We start from the raw sequence: 10,181 nt of genomic DNA on the forward strand, positions 1-10,181 counted from the left end.
CAACAAAATCACAAAACTAACCTGCCCAGGAAAGTTTTATATATACCTGTCTGTTGGCCCCTTTGGTGTAGCAGAGCTTCTGGCATGGATACTATTCTAGACTTTCATGTGTAGAATAATATATTCCCTGCTAGCCACAGTGGTTCCTCCCACCAACCAACCCCACCATCACTACTGTGTCCTGCATTAGCTAAGGATCAACAGCAGGAAACCTGTAATTCGATCAACCCAAGGAGTCAAATTGGGTCTGTGCCGGGAGTGAAGTTTTAGCAAACTGGCTGATGACAGGTATGTGTAAAGCCGTTTCCTTCACAGGGTAGTTTTTTGTGACTATGTTGCCCCGACATCCAGGGTTGTAAGCATGTGCGGATTTACACTAGTAGAGATGTTAACCCTTGTACCGCCATTAATTACTCTGGGCATTTGTAAGCGGCAGATGCGGATCCTAAAAATACGCCTGCAATTTATGGCACATGTCCTCATGAGGCCTATGTGTGTTGCATTAAGGCAGCCCATTCATTTGGAATGAACTGCCGATGCACAAGAACAGACCTAATGCAGACATGCAGCATTTTTTCTGACACGGCACATCACAAAACACAGTAGTGAGCTCCTGTCCCTTGTGGTGCATTGCAACACATGTGCATCAGAGCTGCATTAATATGCAATGCCCCATTGCAAAGATGCATTTTGCCCCTTATGGCTCAGTCCTTAAGCATACTGTAGATGAATGGCCTTGTTTACAATGAAGTCAGTCTGCAACTCCACATTCTGGTGAAAAAAGTACTACATGTAGTATCTTTGTCACCACGTCGTTGCAGTATACCACATTGCAGTGAATAGAACTGGATACAATGTTGTTGCTGTATCCGCACATCAAGCAGTTACCTGCAGCTTGGGACAGATGTCCAGCCCTGAACGCAGACAGATTACTTCCAGGGCCAGTCATCTGTCCCTAGCCACAGGGATGTGCGGATACTTGTGAACAGCGGCGGACAGCCGTGGCAGCTTGTCATTGCTTACCATATACTTAAAAAGGAGAACTATGAGGGGAGTGAAAAATCACTCACCCTCATAGTTCGAGGCGCCGTGTGTCAAAGAAACTGTCACACGTCGGCCCAATAGATCGGGAAGTGCACAAAACACATACCGTCGCTAGCTCACTTCTCGATCATCTCCCGGCAAAGAGCGGTGACTGTCAGTCAGTGCTCCCCGCAGGGATTACCCTCCCCGCTCTGATCCTCCAGCACTGACAGGAGGAAGGGGGCGGGTACAGCTGGCTCTGCCTCTAGATGGGCAGAGCCAGCTGTCATTCATGCAGCTGGGTGGATCTCGACACTAATGTCGTGTTCTGTCCCGGCTGTGGCGGTCTCAGTATACCGCGAGCTGTAGCTTGCGATATTCTGAGCTTTGGGTCACGGGAGGAGGTTAGTATATATCCTCCCATGAACCTTAAGAGAACTTATGGGGAAAAACACTTAACCCATAGTTCTCTTTTAATGCAAATCAGGAGTAGCCTAAATTAGGGCTGGATGAGCGCTGAGTGTCAGTGTGACCTGTTTGCAATAGGAACTGGATCTGGTGCAGAACCGGATGTGACAACTACTACAAACACACCAATTGGTCTCTTAAGACAATTTATTATTAATCATAAAAAGATACGGATGCACAAATAAGTAACAAAACACTGTATGCCTTCATGTGCCATAAAACGCATTGTTAGGCACAGACGAGGTATCCCTCATATAAAAGTTCAATTCAGACATATCCAGGTGTTTCCTGTGCACCAACGAGTGCACATTACTTTATACCGATGTGGTAACGTTTTCCTATCCGGGGTCGGCAGACATACAGAAAGCTGCGACACAGAAGAGGTTCCTGCCAGTTCTCATTGTTCGTGCATCAGTATGAAAGAAATAAACATCTTTGATCTCTGTGCAGTTTATAAAGAAAAATGTCTTATCCTGAACTAGCGGTTATAAACCACACGTGAAAATATTCCTTCGGGTTCTTTCCCATCTCCAAGAGCAGAGGCCAAACCTTCTTCACCTCTTCTTTTGGCCAGGGCCGCCAGTGATTTGAAGGTCTTGGGTTCATATATGGCCAAATCGGACATAACCTTCCGGTTTAGAGCTACTTGACCCTGAAAGATAGGAAGAAGTGATGAACAGCTCGAAAAACTAATAGCCAAAAATGTAGCTGATCGGTTTGTCATCTATGTTTCTCTTTTGGGTCATGGGAGTTCTTTTACTAATGCACTCCAGTAACCCAAAGTCCGCATCTAGTGGGCTACTGACTGCTCTATGCCGACAGTGCAAAGCCACCCCGCAGCCGGGAAGGATCCTGATGCTGTCTGAGTGACAGCTGGCTCTGACTCTCTAGAGCCAGAGCCACCCGTGCCTATCACCTCCCCTGTCTGTCCATCCAATGAGTGAGGGGGGAATCTCTGCAGGGGTGGAAGTCACTGACATTTAGAGCCGATGTGTGACCGATGCTCTAAGTATTAGGAAGAGTATAATTTTATTCTCCCAATAATTATCTTTTAAATCAGAACTACACCCACCAATTTAGTGTCTCCCAAAACAATTACTTTCAAGGAATGCCAGCTTGCCAGTGCACTCAGTTCAGCTCTCAACCTGACTTTCAAGTCCTCAAATGGCTGGTGTCGTAGACGATCACCTGTGCAGCAGCATGGCAAATGCAATCCAAAGAGAGGTCAAGATGGCACCTTCCTTGGCTGTAAAGGATAGGAGGGTGTAGCTCCGCTTTAAACAACCATTACTGTATGGTTTTTTAGCTTGACCCGGCAGGTTATAAGACTCTAACAGCGTTTAAACAGTTGAAGCTAAATAAGTTTTTTGGGGGGTTAGATACACTTTAAAGCGTTACATTTACACAGCTGTGTGAAAAAGAAGACTAGAACTCCATCTGCTGGCTGGATAGAAGACTGCAGAATATTAAACTGACACTAAACTCAGGAGTTAAAATCTTAAAAATACATTCAAGTACATTAACAAAAATGTATCTTATTTGTGTATCACTCGGCTGTAGGTCCTCAAATCATCTCTGAATTGGTGCCGACACTGTCCATCCTTCTGGGGGGAGGGGGATACTTTTGTTCCCCATGGTCCCTGTGTGTGTTGTAAAGTAGTCACCGCTCCAAGCTCACTCCTGTGATGGACTACAATCTCATGTTTAGTTTACTAATTTATATTGATATTGTAGTCCATCCCGGGAGTGAGCTTGGAGAAGTGGGTACTTTACAACAACACACACAGGGACCATGGGGAACAAAAATGTAACTTTTTAATTTTGTTCTTGGGGTTAGTTATCCTTAAAAGGAACATAAAAAGGTTTTTAAGAGTCTGTAAATGCTCGTTAGTAACTTTGTCTGAAAAATGAACATCTATGACTAGCTTGAAGATACTTAAGAATAAAAGACTCACTTTGACTAAGTTACCAACAAAGTTGTGGTACTTCATGCCATGTTCCTGAAGGGCACCAGTGATTCGAGTTATCCAAAGCTGAAAGAATTATAACCAATGATTAGTAAGCAACGCATGCAAAAAAACAACAACACATTCTTTCACTGCATACTGTACACTCCAACAAAGATTTCTTATTCAATAGAATAAAAGGTCTCTCCTTCAATCATGAAGCTGCGTTTAGCAGAGAGAACTGCACAACACATTACAGGTTGTACACTACTGCCTGCATATTATGAATGGGCTGTAGAATGCAGACTGCAGTGTGGAGTAACATTGCGATATATAGTGGAGAGGGGATTGCCATATGCGCGCTCTATTATAAATTGGCCTCTTAAGGGAAGATAAATGATATGTAGAAGGCTGTACACAAAACAATTTAGCTTATGGTTCCTTGCAGAGGCGGTGTAATAAAAATAGCATGGACTGATAGAACACTAAGACTGGACATGCAGAATACAAACCTGCTGTACAAGCTTCTTTAAAGCACAACTCAAGGAAAAAAAAAAGGATTCTTGAACCTTGCAGAGGGGCTACCTCCGCACTGCAAGGGTTAAGTACTCGTCTGTCTAGGTCAGGGGTAGGCAACCTTGGCTCTCCAGCTGTGCTGAAACTACAAATCCCATAAGTCATTGCACGCCACAGGCATGACTCCCAGAGGCAGAAGCATGATGGTATTTGTAGTTTCAGCACAGCTGGAGAGCCAAGGTTGCCTACCCCTGGTCTAGGTAAAAAAAAAAAAAAAAAAAAGGATATATTCGCTCGATCCTCAGAGCCAGCTTGCTCTTAGGCCAGTCCCTTCTGCTTCACTCCCCCTCCGCTGCAGCGGTCTAAGGATCCTAGAGTCACCATGTTCTATGCAGCGTATAGGACATGAGGACACCGAGGGAGATACCATTGCCGCAGTGGGGGGGGGCGGCTGGATCAGAAGAAAACAGGCACTTAACCCTTGCAGTGCGGCAGGAACACCAGTGCAAGGCTTAAGATTCCCCCCCTGGAGTGCTTCTTTAAATTTACCAATAACTGAATAGGTCGGTCCTTGCATTACACAGTATATTGAAGTGAAATCCAACCAAGAAAAGCCCTTGCACTTGATGACTGCCATTTCTGAAGACTGTAAAGTGTGAACAATGCTACTTTGTTTTTTATGCCAATTGCCCTAAGTAGCACCCACATATGATGCTGAACCTCCATAACTGAAAGAACTTATACCCAATGACAGGCCAGGGACAGTCAGGCTGGGCAGGAAAGCGCTAGATGATGCTGGATGTCCTCCAGCCAGGAGAGGAGGCCGGCTCATACTTACTGCATCTTCTAACAAACATTGGGAGAAGGTTACCATGTGCAGTGAAATCAGAGGAAGCAATTTCAGCCCAGGAGTGGAGCCGGTACAACTGTGCGAGGCTGAAGGCAAGGTTGGAGGTCACCTTTATTCTAAGAACCATGATTGTGTGCTGCTATAGTGGAGCGTTACATGAGTAGAGAATTCTGTATATATGTGCACTGACAGCAGACAGATACAACATAGTTGTTGGGGCGAGATCTGACTGATGCCATTCCAATTATTACAAGTCATTACATGGCAAATTCCTCATAGAGAGAGGGGACATTACCAGCACCTTGTGAAGTCAGAGGCAGGCTTTGTTTACTCATGCACTGGGCCTTCAACTGGGAGACTCCCTTTCATGTCTGGGCTGCACGCCCTATTACCAGGGTTTACGGAACCAGCTTGATTGGGTTTAAAGGAGAACTATGAGGTGAGTGCTTTTCACTCACCTCATAGTTCTAGCCGACCTGTGACAATGAGACTGTCACAGGTCGGCTTAGTAGATCGGGAGGTGAGCGAACACATACCGGCGTTCGCTCACTTCTCGATTCTGTCACGGCTCTCTGCCGTGACAGGGGAGGGGCTGGATTCCCCCCTCCGATCCGCCAGCGCTGACTGGCGGAATGGATGGGGGAGGGTACAGCTGGCTCTGCCTCTAGATAGGCAGAGCCAGCTGTCAGTCACGCAGCTGGGCGGATCCAGACATAATTGTCGGGATCCGCTTCAGCTGCCGCGTCTCAGTATACCGCGAGCTGCAGTTTGCGGTATACTGAGCTTAGGGTGACGGGAGGACGCTAGTTTGTGTCCTCTCGTTACCCTAAGGAGAACTATGGGGAAAACCCCATTATTCTCCTTTAAGTCTGGAGACTACTGTGGCCCGCCATCTTGTTCTTTTCTTCTAAGGTAAGGCTAACTTAGCCAGGATGGATGTTTGGTGTCATTATGTTGCTGTAAGATCATCTAGGTGTAGACTAGAAGGTAGGGACGGCGCTGTGTCGCCGACTCTGAATGCAGACAACGAATCCTAGACCATCACGTTTCCTCCTCCACATTTGAAAAGAACCATCCATTCACCTATCTGATGGTGAACAAAAATCATGCTTAAAGCTGAACTCCAGGCACAAAATTTTCATTCAAATATATTCCCCAAAATACTCAAATTAATTCCTTTAAAATGAGCTATCTTGCAGGGTTATTACCTTGCAAAAGTAGTGATGACATCATCAGCTGTGCAGAGGGCAGAGCTGTGGGACGAACCCAGCAGGCTGTAGAAAACTACAGGAGGAGGCGAAGACAAGACCAGTCACCCTGCACAAGGAGAGTGCGCAGCAGTGACCGGTCTTTATTACAAGAATCTTCTGCACAGAGGCAGTTTCCCACTGCACAGATCTGGAGGAAATACACAGGCCTCTTTGTATTTGCTTTTCCCGGAGTTGAGCTTTATTAACCCAAAGAGACCGAATTTTTGAATAACTGGTCCATAATACCTTGTTCAAATGGGCTTCAGATTGTATCAAGGCAGTGTGTACAGCAGGGCTGGGCATCTCCGACCCTCCAGCTGTGCTTCAACCACAAACCTCATCATGCTTCTGGGAGTCATGCCTGTAACTGTGAGTCTTACAATGCCTCATGGAACTTGTAGGTCCACAACAGCTGGAAGGCCGGAATTGCCTGCCCACGGTAAACAGCAGGCTTTCAGCAGCTTTGTTGAAGCCTTTAAATCACCCTTCAGCTCCAGTTTGGAGGTTAACCACATATCACTGGGTGCTGTCACTTTAAACAAGCTGCTAACAGGCTTCAGTAGCAGCGCTCACAACTTGCTTAAAGTGCTTTTTTTAAACCGCCTGAAGACTGGCTACTGTAATAAAACGGCCAGTCCTCTGGCATATATCTGAGAGAACGTACCATCCCGCCCCAGAACGCAAGGAGACTTTGTGTGCGATCCCTTGCGTTCCGGGCATGGGACATTGTGGTAGACGCATGGGCTGGGGGAAACAAACCTTTACACAAACACAGCTGGTTGGACCGGTTCTGTGTCCTGTGATTGGTTATCACAGCGATTACATGGCAATGTTTACATTGCCATGCCCTCCCCTTCCTCTTACATCAGAGGCAGGAGGGTTTCAAAGCCTTTTAACCCCCCCCCCCCCCCTTATGCTACATCTATTCTGTCTATGCCCCGACCTGTATATTAGCCGTTTCACCTCCCTTATAAAGCATATACATTAACCCTTTCATATCCTCCCAATGTATGTAAACTGTACATTAACACTCTTACCCCCTCTGCCTATGACCTGTACGTTTATTCTATCTTGTGCACTATTACTAAGCTCCTTGTTTTAACCCCCTCAATACTGGCATATTTCTTCATTTGTTTGAAATTGCAGCAAAAAAAAAAAAATTCAGATCACCTTACAGTGTCTACTTTTCAAAAAAGAGGTAATTTTGCTGATTTTTACACTGCTCTGGTATTTTTATTTGCTACGATTTATAAACTAAAAGGAGAACTATGGGGTAAGTGTTTTTTCCCCCCCATAGTTCTCCTAAAGGTCACGAGAGGACATATACTAGCGTCCTCCCGTGACCCAAAGCTCAGTATATAGCTACAGCTCGCGGTATACTGAGACCGCCGCAGCCAGGACGGATCCCGACATTACTCTCTAGATCCACCCAGCTGCATGGGTGACAGCTGGCTCTGTCTATCTAGAGGCAGAGCCAGCTGTACCCGCCCCCTCCCCCTTCCGTTCCGCCAGTCAGCGCTGGAGGATTAAAATCACTCACCTCAGTTCTCAGTTCTCCTTAAAGTAAGAGAAACAGGCTTTTTTTTAAACTTTATATAGTTTTAAAAAAAGGCGGTTCTGAAATACTACTACTCTATTTGTCCCAAAAAATGATATAAATAGAACTATAAAAATTGTTTTGTTAGTGTTGCATAACTGTGGAATTCTCAGGCAAACTTGCACTGAAATAGTTAAAGGCTTCGACAAAAGCTTGCTGTACAAAGGGCTCTTGTACAAGTCATTATGGTTTATACACCTCACAGGCATTATGGTCTCTTTTCTATTCCTGGTTCATCGTCAGATGTGATGATGCCAATTCATTGCTCAGCAAGGTCCTGGAATCTGTAGTCCTGAACCAGAAAACAAGTGGGTCACCTGCCTTGCTGTGCAGTGCAATGCAGAGCAGCAGATGTGTGTAAACCACAAGACTGGTTGGTTGGGCTGAATTAGAAATCCTCAGGAGGGTGAAGCATTGATCATCTTTTATTTATCAGTTTGCCTGAAGCTTAGTCATTGCTCTATTTGTCTCAATGTCAGTATGCAGATGCATTGGAGAATTACATTTCCAGAGGAGTAATGATAATTGCATGTAGCTGCCGCATCTATGTGCAAATGGCTACAAGCAAGAACTCTGCTTTGTCTAAAACGTTACAGACACCATAGTACACTTTACCGATCTCATGATGCGCGGCTTTGCTTTTCTGGCTTTTGTTGAATACACAAAGGCTCTGCGCACAGCTCGTACCGCCAAGCTATAACAGCGATTCTTTCGGCCACGAAAATGCTGCAAAAGAGAAAAAAAAAAATAGGGATGAAGATGTAGGTGATATTTTATCATAATTTAAGACTCAACTTTTATATTAAAAAATATATTCCCAGCACGTGTTACAGCAAAAAAACAAAAGCAGAAAACCCTGAAATACTCATCTTCTCTCCAACGTTGTCCCCTGACTCATCGCTCTGTGGTGCTGTGCCAAACTTCTTTTGGGTTGAATGAGGCCCAGTGTCAGTCAACCTACTTCCTGCCAGCCCAGGCGGTCATGAACCCACCCCTAGGGGTGCATCATCATGCCAGCCTGGACTCACCATACTGCTGCACAGAGCAGTAGTCAAATGCTACTACAGTATACACGTACTGTTGTGTGCAGATGTCAGAACCACCCACAGCTGATGCCAGAGGGAGGAAGATTCTGTGTATTTTTTAGGGAATACATGTGGGTTGGACTTCAGGGAAGAGGCAGAGTTGGCATTTAAAAAAAGGAAATTCCACTTTTCCAGGTAAATTTGGGAAAACAGAATTACCCCTTTCTGCCATCTAGCGCAGCCATGCGCTGTGGATGTTGAATTTTGCTTGCAGATGGCGAGCACTCATGGTCAGAAGAATTTCTCATTGGTCCCTGTGCTAACCAATGGGTTGTCGTCAGTTGCAAGCAAATTTAAAATCCAGAGCACAGGGCTGTGTGAGATGGCAGTATAGTTCAAATAGGTAATAGAAGTCACCAGGACGCGTTAGTAATGTGCAAGAAGCGTAAGCACTTTTATTCATGCATCAGCCAAGGGTCCGGGGCCACCCAAGGTCCCTTCCTCAGGGCGACATAGTGGTGTCACTATGTCGCCCTGAGGAAGGGATCCTATCTAGGAGGCAGAGCCAGCTGTACCCGCCCCCTCCCCTGTCCGTTCCGCCAGTCAGCACTGGAGGATCGGAGCAGGGAATCCAGTCCCGGCAGAGAGCCGTGACAGGATCGAGAAGTGAGCGAACGCCGGTATGTGTTCGCTCACTTCCCGATCTACTGAGCCGACCTGTGACAGTTTCATTGTCACAGGTCGGCTAGAACTATGAGGATGAGTGAAAAGCACTCACCTCATAGTTCTTCTTTAAACCCTACTAGGTTGGGGTTGGACGGGTAGGGATAAGGATGGGGTGGGATCGGACGGGTAGGGATAAGGGTGGGATCGGACGGGATTGGATCAGACGCAATTGAAGAGAATGGGAACGGACTGGATCAGATCAGGCGCGGTGGGATAGGATGGGATCAGACACAATGGAAGAGAATGCAATGGGATGGGATCAGACACAGTGGGTGGACAACTGTCTGCACTGAGCACAATTAGGAGCAGGCAGGGTCCAGGCGTCCTCTTAATCAGCACAAAGCTGATGATCCTACAACTGATGGGTGAATAAATGCTCCCCTGCTGGTGCAGTCACTCACCTCTACATCTGATGGCAGTGCAAAAAACCAAAGTCAATTCTTTTAATCCACAATCCTCAGCACCTGCTGTCAGATCCGATTGCCCCAAAGACATGCAGCCCACTGCAGGGAATCCCAGCCTTTTATCTGGCAGGATGATCGTCTGGATGCAGCACGCAGGGAGAGCTTCCCCGGGGTCACAGAGTACAGCAGCAGCCACAGACAATCCCCCATTTCACCGATGTTCCTCTGACTTACCCGAGCATGTTTCAGCACCTCCTGAACCCTCCAGTACCGATCTGGACCGCGGCTCCGAACCCAACGTGATAAACTTAGGAACACCATGCTGTGCCCTCTAATGGATGCCCCAGATGCCCTCAACAAATATGGACTCCAAAGA

At 46.3% G+C, this 10,181-nt stretch overlaps 2 protein-coding genes across 2 annotated transcripts in view; both read right to left on the bottom strand.

Annotated features, from left to right (window-relative positions):
* CCNL2 (cyclin L2) overlaps positions 1-1,076 on the bottom strand; it is an 18,584-nt gene extending 17,508 nt beyond the window's left edge. The window contains exon 1 of the mRNA XM_018553077.1: positions 1,071-1,076. Coding sequence (XP_018408579.1) covers positions 1,071-1,076 — 6 coding nt within the window. The remainder of the gene's footprint in view (positions 1-1,070) is intronic.
* Positions 1,077-1,754: 678 nt separating this feature from the next.
* On the bottom strand, positions 1,755-10,181 carry MRPL20 (mitochondrial ribosomal protein L20). The gene is made up of 4 exons (XM_018553096.1): positions 10,040-10,181; positions 8,266-8,376; positions 3,447-3,524; positions 1,755-2,143 (listed from the first exon to the last, which is right to left on the bottom strand). Exons 1-4 carry the CDS (start codon positions 10,124-10,126, stop codon positions 1,970-1,972), a joined length of 450 nt encoding a protein of 149 aa, XP_018408598.1. The 5' UTR covers positions 10,127-10,181; the 3' UTR covers positions 1,755-1,969.

This window comes from Nanorana parkeri, unplaced genomic scaffold, assembly GCF_000935625.1.
Source record: "Nanorana parkeri isolate BGI_ZX_2015 unplaced genomic scaffold, ASM93562v1 scaffold109, whole genome shotgun sequence".
Taxonomy (NCBI): Eukaryota; Metazoa; Chordata; class Amphibia; order Anura; family Dicroglossidae; genus Nanorana; species Nanorana parkeri.

Coding starts and splice junctions, on each gene's coding strand:
- MRPL20 (XM_018553096.1), bottom strand. CDS start 10,126: ATGGTGTTCCTAAGTTTATCACGTTGGGTTCGGAGCCGCGGTCCAGAT. Junction 8,377..10,039: donor AGGTGCTGAAACATGCTCGG/GTAAGTCAGAGG, acceptor TCTCTTTTGCAG/CATTTTCGTGGCCGAAAGAA. Junction 3,525..8,265: donor AGCCGCGCATCATGAGATCG/GTAAAGTGTACT, acceptor TAATTCTTTCAG/CTTTGGATAACTCGAATCAC.